The sequence below is a fragment of the Kockovaella imperatae genome (assembly GCF_002102565.1).
Source record: "Kockovaella imperatae strain NRRL Y-17943 chromosome Unknown BD324scaffold_1, whole genome shotgun sequence".
In the NCBI taxonomy this organism is placed as follows: Eukaryota; Fungi; Basidiomycota; class Tremellomycetes; order Tremellales; family Cuniculitremaceae; genus Kockovaella; species Kockovaella imperatae.
The window spans coordinates 1,479,253-1,498,606 of NW_019028941.1; the positions used below are offsets into that span (position 1 = coordinate 1,479,253).

Genomic DNA, 19,354 nt, shown 5'->3' on the forward strand with positions numbered 1-19,354 from the left:
GTCGGCAGCGAGATCAGTTTGGGATCCTACATAGTGTGCTCTGATCCAACATGCCAAAGAGTAAGTGCAATCATATCGTCAAGGTGAGGGGTTGCTGACGATTGGGTACAGTCTACAAGCCAGGCAAGGTTGCCATTGTCCTTTCGGGACGACAGGCTGGAAAGAAGGTGGTTGTCATTCAACAGCGTGATGACGGAACCAAGGAGAGACCTTACCCTCACGCCATTGTTGCTGGTATTGAGCGGTGAGTCGGTATTGCAGAGGAGCAGGAGCGGACAGAGGTCTGATCCCATTTGCTTCAGATACCCTTTGAAAGTCCACAAATCCATGGGCAAGAAGAAGGTCGCTCGACGATCCAAAGTCAAGCCCTTCATCAAAGTCGTCAACTACGCTCACCTCCTCCCCACCCGATACATGCTTGAACTGGACAACCTGAAAGGGTCAGTCACTTCCGACACTTTCAAGGAGCCCACACAGAGAGAGGAGAGCAAAAAGAACATTAAGAAGGCTTTCGAGGAGAGATACCAAAAGGGAAACAACCGTTGGTGTAAGTGTTAGCCTTGCGCTCGAGATGAGCTCTGCTGACGCCGTGCAGTCTTCACTAAGCTGAGGTTCTAGGTCTTGGGCGCGCATGACGAGACTTGTACTAGGTACATAGCGACGACAGATGCATACTTCTGCATCTAGATGCGAGGATATGATTTGGAATACAACAGAGATGGCGAAAAGAGGAATGTCCAGCGAAACTGTGACGTGGGGTCATAATAAGTCATTTCTGCTCTACAATAACAGCCTCTGCGACGGGTCAGATGGGTCTGAGGAGAGAGGTGAGACCTACTCTTTCGCTCCGCCTTTGGCTTCTCCCTCCCTGCACGGGAATGCTTCCTTCTCCTGTCCTCTTTGACATTTCGGCTCTCTATCATCTCTCTCTTCAACTTGGTGGCATTGTGCACACTCTGTGGCACGTGTCGTCGATCCTTGACCGCGCGAATGTCGGATACCGATGACCATCGATCGACTAAAGCCTTGCGGTATTCCATCGATTGACGTTCTTTTGTGGAGACTGGGCCAATCTTGCGTGAGGCCTCAGATTTCCATATCCTGACATTGCCGTCGTCTGAAGCGGACAGAACGTAATCGGCAGTCGGTGTGAACGTGACATCAAAGACACTTGGGAGTCAGACTGGACCTCCCCTGAAGCGCTCACCGCTGCATTCTCTTGGTGTGATACACGTCTCGACTTTTTCCCGCATCTCGGCTCCATAGACGTATCGTGCGGTCGTAGGATCCGGACACGAATTCCTCACCAGTCGGACCTGTAGGTGATTAGCCGAATCGTGATTGCTCCACCCACTCCAGTCACACCCCATAACTCCTCCTACGTGCCCTTTGTAGATCTGAGTGGGACTCTCGAGGTTCCGTATATCGTATGTGTAGTTGTTGTGGTCCTCTGATCCCAGGAGAAGGACTGTAGGGAGTGTAGGGCACCAAGACAGGCAATTTGACCGGAACTAGGAATCAGCGCCTTGGTCGCAGGTGCTGCTCACCTGCATCACTAAACGTCGCTCGGCCTTGCCCGTCCGTATGTCATAAAGACACATGCTCCGATCTCCCCCAACACTGGCCAGCACGCTCGTTTCGCTCTTATTGAAACGAACAGCAGTCACTGACTCCAGCGAGCTTCCAAATTGCAGTGTAGACAATGGTGCGGTCCTCGTCTCATCCCATACCTGTACGGTGTTGGACCCTGTGGCAAAAGCACTGTCCGTATAATGATGATCGATAGAGTTGAAACCCGTCTTGGTAGTATACGACATGACCGGTTCCAGGTTCTTGCCCCGGGCATCTCGAGCCTTTTCATCCATTGCCAGGTCGTCCTCCTCGTCATAATCATTCTCTCCCACTGCTCCTGCTAGATCCAAGATCTCCTCTTCATCGTCGCTGCCATCGTCCCGTCTTCCTGGAGCGAAGGCATCACTCTTCCAGATTTTGACGGTCCCGTCCAATTTTCCACAACTGATGATACCTCGCTTTCCGTCCCTAGCGTCGGACGTCCAGCAAACACCGCCGACCATCCCTCGATGCGCATTCGGAATCTTCAAGAGAGGCCTTCTGAGAGTCAAAGAATGGACAATGACCTCGCCATCACCACCACCAGCAGCTACTACTGAGACTCTTCTTGGGTCCTTGCCTAAGCAGTAGACTCCATCTTGGTGACCGCCGAGAGCGCCGACGAATGGCTTGGCGAACATTCGATCAATCTTGACCGCATTGAGGGCTCTAGTGTACTCTCTCGGCTTCGCGAACGGATGAAGATGGGGAGCCAAGTTGCGTTGGAGGGGATGAGGAGCGGAGGATCTGATCAGAGGTAAGCGTGTGCTTGGGAGGGCCTTTCCTCACGAGGATGGCAGATGGTCATCAAGTGACCGACTAATCATAGAGATCTTCTGTGAGGAGATGAGTGAAACCCCCAGCGATGCTCCTGACCACTCACCATGCTGGTCGCTATGGGTATTGATAGAAAGAGCGCACCAAGTGGACTTGTCTTTTCAAACTTTTTGCCTCCATTCGGGTTGGCAGTGGCGAAAGCTGTCTGAGCTAGACTTGCTTGATGAACGGGCTCAAAAGAGATCGGCATGCATGAAAGGGCAATCTGAGCTCCACAAGGAGATTCAGGTCTGAGGTCGCTGACTGGCCGCCTCCCATCCTCCCTGGTACCCCGCTGATACCATTCTCATTCATCGTAAAACCTGGTTGTCACTACGCTTCGGATCCGAACTATTGCCACTTTGTCAATCCAAACCGTCCAATTCCCATTCACAAGCTCTCTTCCTTCTCATCGGCGTTCTTAGGGGACGCGGAGCTGACGAACGAGTCTGACTGTACCAGCCATGTCTCGATCGCCTTCTCCAGCGTCCTCTTTGGATTTCTATCAATCCGATGCGTCTTCTGAAGAGGAATACAGGCCCCGACGCAGGACAGCTGATAAACGAGGAGGGGGATCAGGTGGTAGTGCAACGGCCGCAGCGTCAGCCTGGACAGCTCCCAAGACTTCGGGGACCACCAAGATTCGCATCAATCTTGGTGCTCTGAGAAACGCCCAAGCTGCTGCTGCTGCTCACCCGGCTGAAGGAGAGATCGATGAGGATGTGGAAGAGATTGAGGGATCTAGGATCGTAGATCTGTCAGATCAAGGACTGGTAAAAGACCATCACATTCGACCTTTATGGGTCGACGACGATGGCAACATGTGAGCAGGGAGCTGATGAGAGGAGCTCATTACCAGCATCCTTGAGGCTTTTGCCACGCTAGCGTCGAGAGCACAAGACTTCTTGATCGCCATTGCGGAACCGGTCTCGAGGTGAACGAAAGTCTAAAGGCCGGTGCTGATCTATCAGGCCTTCTCTCATCCACGAGTACCGCATTACCAAGCCTTCTCTTCATGCCGCCATGTCTGTCGGGCTAGAGACGAGAGACATCATTCAGGTTCTCAGTAGATTATCCAAGATCCCCTTGTCGCCCAAGCTTGAGAGGAGGATCATCAATTGGACATCGTCATATGGAAAGATCCGGCTCGTGCTCCACAAAAACAAGTACTATCTCGAATCGACTGATCCAGAGTTCTTGCAGCCATTGGTCTCCGACTCCGTCATTGCTTCATGCGGAGTTGAAAAGCTCGGGGATGCGGGTCAGCAAATTACAGGATTGGATGCTTTGGAGGAGGCTACAATGGCGAGAGGAGAAGCCTTGTTTGAGGGCAGACAGCCCGGTGAGGGAGAGCAGGATGGAGTGAGGGACGATGTGATCGGTGCGGTAATCGGTATTCATCGAAGTGAGTCATTGGTGCGGGAGCGGAACTGACAGGAAAGCCGATGAATTGGACGACGAAAAGTCGTTTCGGTTTCAGGTGGAAGCAGACAAGATGGAAGTCGTTCGACGTCGAGCCAAGGAGATGGACTTCCCTGCATTGGAGGAGTATGACTTCAGAAACGACACGACCAATGCAAACTTGGACATTCAGCTCAAGCCTATGACTGTGATCAGACCGTACCAAGAGACGTCACTCGCCAAGATGTTTGGAAACGGACGTGCGAGGTCTGGTATCATCGTTCTCCCATGCGGTGCGGGTAAGACTCTGGTCGGTATCACTGCAGCATGTACAATCAAGAAGAGCACGCTGGTATTGTGCACGTCGGCGTGGGTGTACCTTTGGAACTGATAGCTTATGCGCTAGGGTATCCGTGGCACAGTGGAAACAACAGTTCCTGCACTTCTCAAATGTATCGGAACGCCAGATTTGCGCATTCACGCAGTCGGAGAAGGAGATGGTAGGTGTTTAGCGTGGCATGGCTCTCTGACAGCCAGTTCACCGGCCCCGCCGGCATTGTCATCTCGACTTACCCCATGATTGCACACACTGGCAAAAGAGCACACGATGCCGAGAAGATGATGCAGTTCTTGAGATCCCGAGAATGGGGTTTCTTGCTGCTCGATGAAGTTCACGTCGTGCCTGCCAACATGTTCCGAAAGTGTCTTAATGGTTTCAAAGTCCACGCGAAGCTGGGGCTGACAGGTATGTGGTGTCATCCGACCTGAGCTGACTGGGCAGCGACTTTGGTCAGAGAAGACGACAAGATCGGTGATCTTGGCTATTTGATCGGACCGAAGCTGTACGAAGCCAATTGGATGGACTTGGCGAAAAACGGACACATCGCAACTGTCCAATGCGCCGAGGTTTGGTGCCCCATGACGCCCGAATTCTATCGAGAATACCTCAGAACAGCCTCACGCAAGAGAATCTTGCTACACGCTATGAACCCAAACAAAATTCAAGCATGTCAATTTTTGATCAATTATCATGAGAGTCGAGGTGACAAGGTGATCGTGTTCTCGGACAACGTGTATGCCCTCGAGGTCAGTGACCATGAGCGAATACTTGCTGAAAGGCAGGCCTATGCGAAAAAACTCGGCAAATCCTTCATTCACGGAGGAACCGCCGAGGGCGAGCGATTGCGCATCCTGTCCCGTTTCCAACACGACCCTCAGCTCAACACTATCTTCTTGTCGAAAGTCGGGGATACATCTATCGATTTGCCTGAAGCTACTTGCCTCATCCAAATATCGTCTCACTTTGGGTCTCGTCGACAAGAAGCTCAACGTCTGGGCAGAATTCTCAGAGCGAAACGACGAAACGACGAAGGATTCAATGCTTTTTTCTACTCTCTCGTATCCAAAGATACGCAAGAGATGTACTACTCGTCAAAGCGTCAAGGCTTTCTCATCGACCAGGGCTACGCGTTCAAAGTCATCACCGAGCTCCATGGCATAGATACTATGCCAGACCTGGTCTTCCCCACCAAGGCATCCCAGATTTCTCTCCTTGAAGAGGTCCTGAATGCTGGTGACAATGCCGCGGAAACTCAGGATCATTATATGAAATTGAATCACGGTCGACACCAGCGTGGGCCTAGGTCTGCACAGCCGGAGCAGTCCACCTCGGCAGGTATGGTCCCGGCTGCCTCGAGATTCACCGCGCCGCTGGAGCACTTGTCAGGTGGCCAGAATCTGAGTTATGTGGAGAGGAACAAGAGCGTGAAGTGAGTAGCTTGTTACTTTGCTCGGAGTTGTAGCTGATTTTGTCTCTACAGCAAAGAGCTCAGTCGAGAAGACCGAGCGAGTAAGAAGCAAAAAGTCAATGGCGTGTCAGGGTCAGGTCCGGGCCTGATTCAAAAGATGAGAACCAAAGACGCCGCAGCTAGGAAGAGGGCTGGAGGACAGTAATGGACTATCATTGTAGAGGCTAGCGCCGCTGAACGTAAATCGTAGTCGGCAACATGTATCATAATTCTGCCTATAATCGATCAGCTCGCTCGACATGAGTTCACTGCAGCTGAGCCGATCGAGTCATTCTGACCCACGTGATGAATGCGAGAAATACATTTAAAATCATAAAAGTTCCGCTCTAGCCGCCGTATCGTTAGATTCATCTCGTCCTGTACTAAACATCTGACTAAAAAGATACACCACTGTCGTTCAATCCTTCTGCGATGATCTGATATGCACCCGGCGGATGCACACTGATGATGCTGGAGAAGCGAATACAGCTCTAGGTCAATGTGTTGACATGGCGACATGGATGGATCTCGACACATGAGATACATCTACTCGTTTCAGATTTCTCACCCATTTGGGTCTAGCGACGCAGCGATCTCTTTACAAGGGCAAGGCCGAGTCTCGTCCATTGTGATATCATCCTCGTATCGCTGGTCATGGTGCGTCCACGCTGTATGGCTAGACTTGCTCATTTCATACACACTAACGTTACATCGCACGACAACATTACGAGTCCTGAGACGTGAACCGTGTGATCGTCCAACATTGCATGATGGTTGGATGGACGATCCCACAGGATGGTCATCATGAGAAAGTGTTGGACGAATCTCGCTGACAAGCTAATTTGAGGCAAAACACCGACCCTCGTCGACTCTGCTCACTGCTTTGGGAGATATAAAGCTCTGCAACTTTCAGCGTCTCTGATTCTTCACTCTTCTCATCCTCTCTTACCAAACACAGAACCAAAAGACACTTCTCTTCGGAGATCACACAAAACAAACACCAAAACTTCCAACCCTAGTCACTCGTTTTCAAAGCCCATTCCCACACATCTCATCCCACATCACACATCTTGCAAAATGTTCGCTTCCAAGCTTGTCCTCGCCGCCTTTGCCTGCCTCGCTCTCGAAGCTGCCGCCGCTCCTCTCGGTGACTACGCCAACCTCGCCAACGGAGACATCGCCAACGGAGTCCAAGTTCTTGACATTGCCGACCAAGTCACCAATGCTTTGAACAACCCTCACGCCGACATGTCCGGCATCAACACCAAGCGATTGTTGGATGACGCCACCGCCGCGAATGGCAACATCGCCAACGGAGTCCAAGTCCTTACCATCCTTGGACAGATTCAACAGGCGCTCAACAACCCTCACACTCAAGTCAATGGCGTCAACACCAAGCGAGCCCCTCTTGGAGACGATGCTACTCTTGCCAACGGTGACATTGCCAATGGAGTTCAAGTCATTGACATTCTTGGTCAAATCACCGGCGCCGGTAACAACCCCTTCACCTCAGTCAAGGGCATCAACACCAAGCGATCCCCTCTTGGAGATGACGCTACCCTCGCCAACGGTGATATTGCCAACGGTGTCCAGGTTCTCAGCATTCTGGACCAGATCACTGGCGCATTCAACAACCCTTTCGGCTCCGCTAAGGAAATCAACACCAAGCGATCCCCTCTCGCCGATGATGCTGATGTTCTGAACGGAGACATTGCCAACGGAGTCCAAGTCCTCACCATTCTTGGACAGATCAGCAATGCTCTCAACAACCCTTCCGCCAAGATGTCCAACGTCAACACCAAGCGATCGCCCTTGGCAGATGATGCTAGTCTTGGAAATGGAGACATTGCCAACGGTGTTCAAGTCTTGACCATTGCCAACGAGATCTCCCAGGCTTTGAGCAACCCTCACGCCCAGGTCTCTGGTATCAACACCAAGCGACTCGTCGATGGAGTCACTGCTCTCAACGGTGACATCGCCAATGGCGTCCAAGTCATTGCCATTGCCAACGAGATCAGCCAAGCTTTGAACAACCCTCACGCTCAGGCGTCGGGTGTCAACACCAAGAGACTCGTCGACGACTTGACTGGACTCAACGGCGACATTGCCAACGGGGTCCAGGTCCTCGATATCGCGGATCAGATCACCGGAGCCTTCAACAACCCCTTTGGAAAGGCTTCAGGTGTCAACACCAAGCGACTCGTCGACGACTTGACGGGATTGAATGGTGACATTGCCAACGGGGTCCAGGTCCTCGATATCGCCGACCAAATCACTGGAGCGTTCAACAACCCTTTTGCGTCTTCCTCCAAGCTCAACACCAAGCGACTCGTCGACGGATTGACCGCGCTCAACGGAGACATTGCCAACGGTGTCCAGGTCTTGGATATCGCTGACCAGATTACTGGAGCTTTCAACAACCCCCATGCCCAATTTTCTGGCTACAACACCAAGCGACTTGTAGACGGTCTCACAGCCTTGAATGGTGACATTGCGAACGGTGTCCAGGTCCTCGACATTGCCGATGAGATCACAAACGCCATGAACAACCCTCACATGCAAGCCTCTGGAATCAACACCAAGCGTCTGCTTGATGGACTTGATGCCTTGAACGGAAACATTGCCAACGGTGTTCAGGTCTTGGCCATTGCCGATGAGGTCAGCCAGATCCTCAACAACCCATCTTACAAAGCCTCTGGAGTCAACACAAAATAGATCGGATTGATCCCACATTGGCCAGTAAACCAGTGATCCCAAAAAAAAACCCTTGTTCTTTCTATACAGGGGATCACTGCGGGGGGACTCTTTTACACACCTTGCATTTTCGCTCGTCTTCATTGCATTCCAGCAACCTTTTTCTTCTACTCTATACACTCTGTAATACATACAATACTTTGTTCTAATAGTCTGTTATGACATGGACACTTCTGCCCGCATCAATGACTCGATCTTCATGAGCAGAGGCATGAATCTGAGAGGCATACTGATTCGCCACGTGCAGTCAACGCGATGGCGCGGATCCGCTCGAGTAGCTTGACAAGCTTGCAATTGATAGTTGGCCTTGCCCCCGCGCCGATTGAAACTCGACCTTCGCCGCTCGTACCTCTCATTTGAACAGCTGTATCATGATGCGTAAAGACCTGTTCAGCTAGACATACTCAATGTACCTTGCCGCCCGAGATGGTGCCCGCGACGCGTTGAACGACACCCACCTACTACAACGATACACACTAAAAATGCCAAAGGATGTCCGTGTCCCTGCCAGGGCCATCTGGAGTGTCAACAACGCTCACAATCGCAATGCTGACCCGTGTTCAATCGTTACTGATTCTTGCCTCTTGCATTCTCACTCATCAGCATGACTGAATAGCAATCACTCCTTCATCCATGTCGTCTACCCCCCCTCCGCTCTCGCCTCGTCCACAACGAGCATCATCATCATCACCTCATCCAGAGTTCGCGGCTCTCCTCTCCTCGTTCGAATCAGACTCGGGGCGAGGATTTCCAGGATGGCGGCCTGGCGAGGCGACAAGCGCTGGAGATGAAGCTTATGCTACACCGCTGGCATCATCAAGAATGTCAATCCCGGAAATCACGACAACATCTCCTTCACCATTACGTCCAGGTGGGTCCAGTCGTATTGATGTCCCGACGCCTGCTTCGCCTAGTGAGGGGCGCTTGAGCCCTCTACCGTCGCCTCCTGCGCGTGCTCGACTATTCGGTCAAGACATGACGGAAACTCAAGGCATCTTGCCACGTCCCCGAGTCGAGCAAGGTGAGCCTACCATGAGCAACATTCAAGCTCACGCCCCAGACGCTTATATCGGGACTTCCCCGCTTCGTCCTACTCCGCTCAAAACCAGTCCACCAGCGTCGGAGGATCAGTCGACAATTGACGCTGCGTACGAAGGGGTCTTCAGTCAATTCGATGCTCTCGCAGGTCAACCCAACCTCGAGTTTTCCTATCCTACTCCACCTCAGTCGAAGCCGTCTAGACCCATTCGACCGCCTGCTTCGCCATCCGAGGGATCGTCGCCCGGCCTCGCCTTCATACCTCTGGAAGCTGTCTCTGAACGCACTGAACCTCTCTCAGGAGCGGAGAGTCGAAGCCCATCACCCTCTGACAGTCATGCAGCATCCGCTCTCTCGGCCACATCGATCGCACGCCGATTTCCTCTGCCGCCAAGTCCGGTCAAAGGTCCACGAAGCACTCAAACCGCATCGCCAACTAAGGCTAGCGAGCTGATTAAGATGTTCGAAGCTCGAGCCGATCCAATTTCGCAGCCTTCCTTTGCCCCCGCGCTGGTATCTAGAACCACTGCTATGGCGAGAGCGTCGGGGGGCATTCCTCGGCAAGAGCCCGCGCCCAGCTCTTACCGGCCTACAGCTGAATCAATCTTCTCCACAGCACCCAAGACCCCTCCCAAATCTGCTTCGCCCCTCTCCCAGGTCAGGACAATGATCGCTTCGTGGCGAGCCAGAGCAGGTTCTCCAACTCAACGGGTCATCGGATCTCCCGGACAAGGCGGTGAGACGCCCCGGCTCTTCGGACGTGATAGAGCCTGGAACGTATCCATCCGCAGACGGAGACGACACGATCAGGAACAGAATGTCCTTGCTGAGCACGGCGACGAGGAAGCGGTACAAATCCCCCCAACTAGTCCCTTGTCCACGTCAACTGCTCCGTTGATGCCTAGCCTGTCGCCTCGAACGCCCTCGCTGCAGTCAGTGACACCAAGTGCTCGCTCGAGCGAATCTAGAACCCTGACAGGTCAAGTGAGTCTTCCGTTAAACTCTTCTGACATCCTAGCCGCTGCGGACTGGCTCGCTGTGGTATCTCAACGTTCACGATACGAACCTAGCTCCGAATTTTGTATGGGTACAGACAGATGCGCGACTGTTCCCAGAAGGGCTGCAGCTGGTGTGGCGCACAGCGGAGGCTCAACAGGCTGTTGTCGTCCTTGACTTGGAATACTGCGAAGGTGAGCAAACTCTCCAGCCAAGCTGACCAATCAGAGGTCGCATCGACTTATAGCCCTAACAACCCGATGGCGGGGGATGATATCGGTGCTATCGCCGCGAGAAGGCAGGGGGCGCTTGCGGAACATCTGTATCCTTTCAAATTGGTGCGCTGGACTTCCGACGCACTGATTGACTCTCTCACAGGTCTACGATGACGGCACAGAAAGGCTCGGCTGTGATAGTGCAAGAGATCGAGGTGAGTAAACAGGCCCGAACTTGACTGACGTCCAGTCCGCTGGGTGAATGCAATCTGGAGTGTTCTTGAGAGGACACGAGCAGCTCCAGCATCGTCTGCTGCTCCTTCGATTCGTTCAAGGCCAATGTCTCTCCTTTCGTCTGCCGGTGGCGGATCATCTTCCACGCGCTACATGGCCCCTTCACCTTCCCCGGTATCGCCTTATCAGCCACTGTATACCACTGACGACGCCGTTATCACCACTTCGGCGGGAATGGCGGCCCCACTCGCTCATCGAGGATCTCGTCGACTCGCTCCGGGAAGCATCGAACGAGCTCGATCCCTGAGACGTGTGGCATCCGAAGCGGATATCTCTGAAAGCGCTGGTGTAGTTCATGATCTTGTCCCTTCCGAATCGGATCATATCTGTCCTCCTCTCACCGTTGATGCTGCCCGACGCACCTCTGCAAACAGAGATTTCACCTTTGCCGGTGGTATCGCGCCTCCACCTCTGGCTTCCCCTAGCGTCAACGCTCAGACGGTCCGGATGGGGCCTGCCAGCGACGCTTCTCGGTTCTTCAGTCCTCAGTCAGATTTCACGGCTCGACCGCCAACATCCGTCTACGACACTGCACATATGCCTTCACAGACATCAGAATCCGGCGTTTACCAGACTGCCACAGCGATTCTCACAAGTCGACTGTCAGAGCCATTCTCGACGGCCCAGGAAACAGTTTACGCTGGGGGTACCGAGTTGTATTCGACGGCTGAAGCATCTCGGGAGACCATTTCGAGCTATGAGACGGCTCCGCCGCCTGTACCCTCCCATGACTCGCATTACAGTACAGCATCTTTGGCTTCCAGCGAGCGATTGCCTGTCCAGGTCACTCGCTACCAGCTTCATGACCCGCCTGTTGGCTCTCACCTGGCTCAGGAGTCCCGGACAACGTGGCACACTGCTCAGAGTGGGACCGATTCTTCGGGTTCCACACACCAGTCTGGCTTTACGCGCCAATCTGCTCCTCAGTACGCTCACGGGTTTACGTTTTCGTTCGCCTCCGACACTCAAGAACAGTCTGATTCTGCGACACATATCTCTGAACCAAACACCGATATCGGTCTCTTGGCTGACTTGGAGCGACAATCATCCGCAGGCAGCGTGTGGAATACATCCGCGTCAAGAAAGGGACGCAAGAGTAGCATCAGATCTGGGAAGACACCATTTGGCACGGCGGTGGAGAACACTCTGTTCGACACTGCTCGAGAAACCATGTATACAACCGCTCCGACTTGGCCCACTCAGACATACATGTACTCGGCTGTTCAGACACAACAGTGAGCGAAAGGATTGGCACGGAAACTGACACGAAGCCCGTTGAAGGATGCGTCTAGCATATCGTCGGCCTCGACAGTCGCTGCTTCGTCTAGGCGCAAGCCTGTGCCCCCGCCATCGCCCTCTATGCCCAACTCAAGCGGATGGTCGTCTTATGATACGAACCAAAGTTCGGAAAGCCGCACCCCAAATCAAGACGTCAATCGCTTCCTTGTGCGTGATTTCAGTGTGACCTATCTGACGTGCAGAATTATATCCAAGGTCAAGATGAGGCGCGGCAGGGTCAGCAGACAAAGATCTCGATTCAGCTCGACCGTATCGAAACGAAGATGAGTCAATTGACCGAGCAAATCCCTGGAGCACGGGACCAAGCCCCACCTGTACCTTCGAAAGATGACTCTCCGCCAGGTTCGCCATCGTCCGTGTCTTCAGCCTCGACCATGCGACCCGTGACACCGCCTCCTGACGCATTCGCCCAACAGTTTGACGACATGCGACATTTGATCGGAACGCTTATCGGCAAGACGAACGATCTCGCAAGTGAGGTTGCTCGCAGCAGGTCCATTGAGCTGGACATTTCCGATCGTGGTCCTGGGATGCGTAGAATTGAGGATCTGTTGCGACGTGCATTGCTGCGGCTTGGCGACAGCGAATTCCTCAGTGACTATGATCGACCGCTGGAGCCCGAATACAGGCCGCGAGAGCCGGCCACTCTGAAAGAGGAAGAATCCATGTACGAAGGGACCGATGGAATATATTCTGATGACTGGGTGAAAGCAAAGACGCCTGCAAACTCGATCACTGAAAGTTATCAGCGGAAGAAAAGATGGTCGGGTGTCCCTGCATCTCTTCTCGATGGACCGCTGGGAGATGCCGACTTTGACTCGGAGGCAGAACGGATCGCCATGGAGTATCTCCCACCGGACTCACCTCCCGATGAGTATCGCATTGAGAAATCGACGATACCGCCTAACATTGCCGCTCGACTTCCCCGACGTCGGCAAGATCATGATGACGAGCCTTATGAAGAGTCCATACGTACGGAGCCACTTCTAGAGCCATCGCCAGAATCTGAGCGGGATCATACGCCTATTCCTTATCGACCCCAAGAGTATGAGCAAGAGCCATCCGAGTACTCGGACGACTATGAGGATGACCGACAACCGACGCGCCCTTTGCCACCTCCTCAACCAGTCGACCTTCCAACACCTGTACAATCAGAATCAAGGTACCCGCAGATGGGTCAACCTCCCATGCGCCCGCCTTATCCTGCAGGTGGCATGCCACCTCCTCCTCCACCTGGTATGGCAGAAATGCCACGACCGTCCCTCCCCCGTATCGCTGGAGTCAGAGATCCGATATCGACTACATACTTCCGACGTGGATTCCCGCCTCCAGGACCAATGGGCTTTTCTCCGGGCATGTTCCCTGGTCCTATGGGCTTCCCCGGACCGGGGATGGGTCCGTTCATGCCTGGCCTGCGACCTGGACTGAACGGATTCGGAGGACCTCTTGGACCCAATGTCAACCCTCATCTTCGACAACCTGGCATGTTCCCTCCTGGTGTCCCTAATACTGGTGGATATGGATGGCCTGCAGCATCAAGATATGAAGCGGGTATTCCTCCCGGGCCAAGGCGGCGTGTCACTCCGGATACAGGTGTGGGTAACACCACGTCAGAAGAGACGACACCTTCAACGACCGAGCAACTCATGACGCCTATTACTCCTGCAGTCACCACCCCCGGCGAGGCTGTGGGTGTGACTCCATACATTGCCCCAGCAGAGGGTGAGGATGAAGAAGAGGTGAGATATTCCGCTTGAGCTTTGCTCATGTTCAGGATGATAGCATCCGTCAGGCACTTCATGCCCAAGGTGATCAGCAAAACAGCATGTCCCGATACCTCCATGGTATGTCGGATCAAATCGAGGATGCTCGTCGAGGTCACAAGCAGGAACTGGCAGATATCCTCGGTGATATCGCCAGACTGCGCGACGAGCTCAAGCCGAAGCATGTATTGGGTCATGTCTTGCCTGATGGACGGGTCATTCTTCAAGACGGGTCCGTGGTTGATGGCATCCGAGGCGCACCGACGCCAGGCGTCGCACCTGTCATCACTCCTCCCTCTGCCCCGCACGTCAAAGGTAAAGTCATGCCTGACGGGACTGTCACGGCGGATGGCAAAATTGTCGATGGTATCAAGGGCGCTCCGCCGGTGGACGAAAAGGGTCTCCCGATGATCCCGGCGGAGACGACGAAAGACTTTGAGCAGGATAGGAAGCTGGCCTCGCTGGAGGATAAGAGTGAGTTTAACAGAAAGACACCGCTGACGCCAGTCAATCGATTGCTTGCCCAGACGGGTGATGTGGATGGTGCCTCAACGCGCGCTCAAGCAACACCCTTGCCTACAAGTGAGTGAAATTTCATTCCCGAACTGACATGTAGAACGGCATCATCACGAGGAGGAGTTAGCAAATGTTCCGGCAACTACATGGGAGGGTGAAGCGGTCACTGGTCCTATTGATGGTGCGCCTGCAACAGTGCGAATCAATCCTCGCACTGGCAAGCCCGTGTCCATGCCGAAACCCTTGTCTCTTTCCCCGCATGAGATGTCACCTATTCGAGAAGAAGGCAACGTTCCCCCTGGATCGCAGATGATCCGAGAAGAGACTGAAGAGGTGAGTGCTTGGTTGCTTTTTGCGCTGACAGCAGATAATCCATCGAGCCGATGGTCAACCACCTGTTCATACACATACTACTTCTCGCACCTATGTTACTCCGGATGGCACTCGCGTTACTGCTCCTCCTGTTCAATCCCTTGGCGACCCTGGTACTGCTACTGGACCCGAGACCGTCATGAATGTTCCTACGGCTCCAAGCGAGCATCACTCGGATCATCAAGTCAGGTCCTACGGCAACGTCCCGAGTGCACCGCGTCAGCAGTCGACGATGGAAGACGAAATGGCGATTCCAGCGCAGCCAGCAATGGATACGAGCCATCAGACTGTCGCGACGACTCAGAGACCAGCTGGTAAAGCCAAGACGGAGAAGCCAGTATGGGATACGAACCCGGCGAAACATACGCACAACACGCCAGCGACGACTCAAGCCAATGTCCCGACAGCACCTGGTGGTGCTGCAAACGTGCCTCCTGCCGCTGAAACGGCACCGCCTGGAGGAGCAGCCAACGTCCCGCCGACTCAAACTCTTGGTGACGCTCCTTCTGGCGGCACGCCTGCTCAACCTGCCAGCATGTCCGCTCCGGCTAATGCAGGGACGCCGTCCAAAAATGGCAAGGCTGGCAAAATACACTGGGACCCAAGACTTCAAGAGCGGCCGCCAAATGAGCCGTAAGCACATCTTTGGGAATCCACGCTGACTGGAAAGTGGCGCTACGACCTATGCAAATGTGCCAAACGCTGCGAACCCCGCTGGTACTGCGCTTCCGCCGCAGGGTGTGGCAAATTTGCCATCCGTTGCTGGCACACCCCAGGGGGCGGCGAACACTCTACCTGTAGGAACTCCTCAAGGTGTTGCAAACACTCTACCCGCTGGTGACGGTGTTCCGCCTGTTGTTGTCGCCCCTGTCCCTGCTGAGAGCTCTGGCAGAAATAAACTCAGCAAGAAGGAGAAAGAGAAGCTGGAAAAGGATGAAGGTGGCAAGGAGGAAGGCTGGGGAGGTGAGTCCGGTGCTAGATCAATCTAACTTGATAGAACGCCTGCTGCACGCCGCAGAAGTTGCGGTGCCAGCTGCTATTGCAGGCGCCGAATTTGGTGAACATCGTGCTCACGAAGAGGAGAAGAAGAAGGATAAGGAAGAGAAGAAGGAGCAGAAAAAAGCGGCAGATGAGGCTAAGAAGCAGGCAAAGGAGGACGCTGCCGAGAAACGCAAGCAGGTGAAGGAGGATCATCATATGGCGAACATCCCTCAAGGCTATGTGGCAGCGCCCCCTGGATCGACCATCCTCCCACCTGGCCCGGGCGGTGCTCCTGCGCCAGCGGCATCTGGTCCAAGTGGTCTGCCAGCGTCTCTGAACGGTGGTTCACACGCGGCCCCTGGAACTTCTCCCACTGCACCTCTTATGGACGAAGTGACGCTTCCCGATGGTCGCAAGGCCTACGTTCTTCGCAATGAAGAGACAGCTCCAGGCAAAGGCAAGTTGACGAAGGGCAAGCCCGACAAGACTGGAGCTGTAGTGTCGGACGACGCTATTCATGATATCGGCAAGATGCACTGCCCCATGTGCTGTCCTTCAGCTCCTCGGGACGGTATGGGTCGACCACTGTATCACTGTGTCCATCAATCCGATTCGCCTGGACCTGGACCTATGGATCACGCGAAACCTGCCTCGATGACGAAGAAGACAGCGCCAGTCCCCGAGGCGATTCCCTTACCTACGGGTGACGACGAGGCGCCGAGAGTTCCTGGCAAGCTGAAGAAGGGCAAAGCCGCTCTTGGTCCTGAAGAGGAGCTGGAAGACGCAAGAAAGTTGGCAAGTGAGCGGAGCAACGAGTGACGGCGCTGATGTCCAGCGAAACAAAAAGCTGCAGCCGAGACTGCAGGTGAGTGGAAATGTTGCAATCACGCTGATGACCAGCTTCCGAGGCTGCCGAACGTAAGCAAATGGACGATGCCAAAGCTGCCAAGGCAAAGATGGCAGAGGAGAGGCACCTGCAGAATGCACAAGCCCTCGCAGATCTCAAGCGTGTCTTGGTGAGCAGAAGATCTGACTCGGCTTACGTCAGGATGCTCTTGCTGCCGACCAAAAGATGTGGCGTACCGCAGACGAAGACCGTACCAAATCTAGTGACAAGCGACGAACCGAGAAGAATGCGAGAGATAAAAAGGTCCAAGACGCTCTCGACAGATTGGTTGCAGGAAGTGACGAGGCAAAGAAGCAGAAAACGGCTGATGACAAGAAGCCTGGTATTCAGGCCATCTTGGACGCTCTCAAGTGGGTGGTAGACCAGGGCAAGTCTGACAATCAGGAGCCAAGGAGACGGTCAAGCTCAGTTCCTCCGCAAGCTGGCAGCGGAGATTATGGAGCAGAACTCGAATCAGCATGGTCTGACCCAGGCCGAGGCGAAGAAGCAAGCCCGGGAGCAGGTCGGATTCAATCTGGCGGGATATCTGGACGATTTCTCGAAGGCTCTTTCGGTAAGCGTGAAAGTCTACCATCACTGACTTGCAGGGCGAGGTCCGGGTGCTGCTAAAAGAGGTCGGAGATCTGCGCGAGTCGAGAAGGGCGTTGTACATGTGTGTACAGAGAGCTGAGGTTGAACTGACGTGGCAGGGAGATTGCAGACTTGTTGTTGATGAAGGGACGCCAGTCGGCTGGGTGAGTCGGGAATGTAGCATCACTGACTTGCAGCGATCTGATGGCCATCCTCCCGTACCCCGTGGCGCCGCCAAAGAACCCTCAAGCGAGCAAGCAGCAAAAGGTGAGTATAGCAAATGATCTCACTGACCTCTAGGATAAGCCGCCTGCGCCACCTGGGGTAGGAGATACCAAGAACAAGAACCCTGCTGGTGGAGTTCCTGCATGGAGCACTTTCATGCCGATGGGTGGACCTGCTGTCGGGCTGCCCAATCGACCTTTGCCAAACCCTGCGGGGGTCACTGCGCCGGCGTTTTAAAACCTGAGTGGTGGTGCTGTTCCACCTCCTCCAGCGGTCCCCGGGGTGAGTGAACAGTGTTTAGGAGACGAGGCGGCGCTGACTCCAGCCACAGTCGAGGCCGTTGCCGCAGGTCTGAGGGTAGACAGAGGTGACGATAGGGATTGTTTCGGCCTTAACATGATGACGATTGGGATCTGCATAATACATCTTTGGCTTTGAGATCTGATGTATCTGTCTGCGTTGTGGCCTTTCTGCGACGGTATTTTCGGGCGCGGCTCATACGCGGCGTATTTCGGGCCAAATGTCCGTTTTGACCTTGCACAATCCTCACCGAATGGTATCTCCTCCGGCCATACTTGACCTGATTTCCCCTCGGGGCGAGTCGTCCCGTCCGTATGTCACTTTGACATGGGCTCAATCACTCGATGCGAAGATTGCCGGAGAGGGAGGCAAGAGAGTAATTCTGAGCGGCCCGGAGAGTATGCTCATGACTCATTGGTGAGCCAGTGAGGCACCTATTGCTGACTGCAGGATGAGATCGAGGCACGATTCCATATTGGTCGGGATCAACACGCTCTTACTTGACGATCCGCGATTACAAAGTGAGCCCTGGTGCTTTCTGAATGACCCTGACGACCCAGTCAATCTCTTACCTGATGATCCGTCGTTGTCCTCACCTCAACCTCTGATCCTCGATCCACAGCTCAGATTCCCGACTACGGCCCGGATTCTCGCGGCTTGGCGTGATTCTCAAGGCAGGAGCAGGAGAGTACGACAGCCATGGATCCTATGTGGAGACCATGTAGCGTCGGCGAGACAGAAAGAGATGGCGGACGCGGGTGCAAGAGTGGTACCTGTCCCATTGTCACATGGTGAGCGTAGCACAAAACCCTTCTAAAGCTAACAATGGTCTCAGGCCGGATCAACCCCAACGACCTTCCTGACATCTTGACCCGACTGAATCTCTCCTCCGTCATGATCGAAGGCGGATCCGCTATCCTCTCGTCCTTTCTCCATGCCCCGTCCAGATCTGACGGAACGCCTTTGGTCGACAATGTAGTCATCACCGTCGCTCCAATGTTCATCGGTAAGGGGGTAGGTGTGATACCTGAAGGTCAAGGAGATTCCATGCCCGAGCTGCAGACGGTACATACGGAGACATTGGGCAAGGACGCGGTCATGGTGTGCAGGATCGTTTGAGTGGAAGTAAGCAGGGATCCTGAGGACACGCGCCGCAGCAACGGGATCAGTCTCCGCACCGTGATCAAAAGTCATACATCGTAATGGAGCTTTGGTCCAAGCGAGAAGAAATAGGATCTGGCTCTCGGATATCCGTTCAGGAGCGATCCCGGTGAGGCTCGTTCAGCATTTGCAGGAGCCTTTGCATGAGTTGTTTGCGAGGTCATCCTCGCTCAGCACACTCAGGAGGCTAAAGGTGCTGGCGACGATCGAATGCTTATCGTCTTTATGAGACAAGATGATGATATTCGACCCAGGCAATGTATCATACATACATAAGGTTGCGATTTAGACGCGATTCCGCCCGAAGTTCTCAGAAAATCCCTTCTCACAAGACTTATCGTTCATTGG

General features: G+C 53.9%; 6 protein-coding genes across 6 annotated transcripts; 5 read left to right on the forward strand and 1 right to left on the reverse strand.

Annotated features, from left to right (window-relative positions):
- Positions 1-50: 50 nt before the first annotated feature.
- BD324DRAFT_640733 (putative 60s ribosomal protein l27) lies at positions 51-618 on the forward strand (the record flags this gene model as incomplete). The annotated part of the gene is made up of 4 exons (XM_022017368.1): positions 51-60; positions 112-244; positions 303-547; positions 596-618. 4 exons carry the CDS (start codon positions 51-53, stop codon positions 616-618), a joined length of 411 nt encoding a protein of 136 aa, XP_021874758.1.
- A 58-nt stretch (positions 619-676) lies between these two features.
- On the reverse strand, positions 677-2,715 carry BD324DRAFT_613098 (WD40-repeat-containing domain protein). Its single transcript, XM_022014469.1, has 7 exons — positions 2,495-2,715; positions 2,401-2,447; positions 1,548-2,358; positions 1,355-1,511; positions 1,208-1,316; positions 839-1,170; positions 677-795 (listed from the first exon to the last, which is right to left on the reverse strand). Exons 1-7 carry the CDS (start codon positions 2,636-2,638, stop codon positions 770-772), a joined length of 1,626 nt encoding a protein of 541 aa, XP_021874759.1. The 5' UTR covers positions 2,639-2,715; the 3' UTR covers positions 677-769.
- A 117-nt stretch (positions 2,716-2,832) lies between these two features.
- On the forward strand, positions 2,833-5,852 carry BD324DRAFT_678474 (putative general RNA polymerase II transcription factor). The gene is made up of 9 exons (XM_022018995.1): positions 2,833-3,250; positions 3,287-3,361; positions 3,399-3,832; positions 3,870-4,197; positions 4,235-4,328; positions 4,366-4,573; positions 4,610-4,914; positions 4,951-5,597; positions 5,649-5,852. The coding sequence occupies exons 1-9, from the start codon at positions 2,892-2,894 to the stop codon at positions 5,779-5,781; spliced, it is 2,583 nt and encodes an 860-aa protein (XP_021874760.1). The 5' UTR covers positions 2,833-2,891; the 3' UTR covers positions 5,782-5,852.
- An 840-nt stretch (positions 5,853-6,692) lies between these two features.
- BD324DRAFT_647979 (hypothetical protein) lies at positions 6,693-8,330 on the forward strand (the record flags this gene model as incomplete). The annotated part of the gene is made up of 1 exon (XM_022017757.1): positions 6,693-8,330. The coding sequence occupies one exon, from the start codon at positions 6,693-6,695 to the stop codon at positions 8,328-8,330; it is 1,638 nt and encodes a 545-aa protein (XP_021874761.1).
- A 593-nt stretch (positions 8,331-8,923) lies between these two features.
- Positions 8,924-17,975, forward strand: BD324DRAFT_678476 (hypothetical protein). Its single transcript, XM_022018996.1, has 23 exons — positions 8,924-9,390; positions 9,430-10,391; positions 10,426-10,597; positions 10,632-10,741; positions 10,782-10,833; positions 10,869-12,147; positions 12,184-12,358; positions 12,394-13,950; positions 13,986-14,448; positions 14,482-14,556; positions 14,591-14,823; positions 14,858-15,495; positions 15,533-15,825; positions 15,860-16,642; positions 16,679-16,708; positions 16,744-16,859; positions 16,892-17,100; positions 17,135-17,303; positions 17,338-17,402; positions 17,440-17,484; positions 17,518-17,587; positions 17,621-17,827; positions 17,877-17,975. The coding sequence occupies exons 1-22, from the start codon at positions 9,003-9,005 to the stop codon at positions 17,780-17,782; spliced, it is 8,046 nt and encodes a 2,681-aa protein (XP_021874762.1). The 5' UTR covers positions 8,924-9,002; the 3' UTR covers positions 17,783-17,827; positions 17,877-17,975.
- BD324DRAFT_613115 (dihydrofolate reductase-like domain-containing protein) lies at positions 17,976-19,254 on the forward strand. The gene is made up of 4 exons (XM_022014470.1): positions 17,976-18,262; positions 18,296-18,366; positions 18,406-18,636; positions 18,681-19,254. The coding sequence occupies exons 1-4, from the start codon at positions 18,066-18,068 to the stop codon at positions 18,962-18,964; spliced, it is 783 nt and encodes a 260-aa protein (XP_021874763.1). The 5' UTR covers positions 17,976-18,065; the 3' UTR covers positions 18,965-19,254.
- Positions 19,255-19,354: the final 100 nt, after the last annotated feature.

Bases quoted from the DNA above. Each gene is read 5' to 3' on its own strand.
- BD324DRAFT_678474 (XM_022018995.1), top strand. From the start codon at position 2,892: ATGTCTCGATCGCCTTCTCCAGCGTCCTCTTTGGATTTCTATCAATCC. The intron at 3,251-3,286 runs GTGAGCAGGGAG...GCTCATTACCAG, and splicing joins GTCGACGACGATGGCAACAT to CATCCTTGAGGCTTTTGCCA. The intron at 4,574-4,609 runs GTATGTGGTGTC...CTGACTGGGCAG, and splicing joins CGCGAAGCTGGGGCTGACAG to CGACTTTGGTCAGAGAAGAC.
- BD324DRAFT_613115 (XM_022014470.1), top strand. From the start codon at position 18,066: ATGTCCGTTTTGACCTTGCACAATCCTCACCGAATGGTATCTCCTCCG. The intron at 18,263-18,295 runs GTGAGCCAGTGA...TGCTGACTGCAG, and splicing joins AGTATGCTCATGACTCATTG to GATGAGATCGAGGCACGATT. The intron at 18,637-18,680 runs GTGAGCGTAGCA...CAATGGTCTCAG, and splicing joins ACCTGTCCCATTGTCACATG to GCCGGATCAACCCCAACGAC.
- BD324DRAFT_613098 (XM_022014469.1), bottom strand. From the start codon at position 2,638: ATGCCGATCTCTTTTGAGCCCGTTCATCAAGCAAGTCTAGCTCAGACA. The intron at 1,512-1,547 runs GTGAGCAGCACC...GCTGATTCCTAG, and splicing joins AGCGACGTTTAGTGATGCAG to TTCCGGTCAAATTGCCTGTC. The intron at 1,317-1,354 runs GTGGGTGGAGCA...AATCACCTACAG, and splicing joins AGTTATGGGGTGTGACTGGA to GTCCGACTGGTGAGGAATTC.
- BD324DRAFT_678476 (XM_022018996.1), top strand. From the start codon at position 9,003: ATGTCGTCTACCCCCCCTCCGCTCTCGCCTCGTCCACAACGAGCATCA. The intron at 10,742-10,781 runs GTGCGCTGGACT...ACTCTCTCACAG, and splicing joins ATCTGTATCCTTTCAAATTG to GTCTACGATGACGGCACAGA. The intron at 15,496-15,532 runs GTAAGCACATCT...CTGACTGGAAAG, and splicing joins GAGCGGCCGCCAAATGAGCC to TGGCGCTACGACCTATGCAA.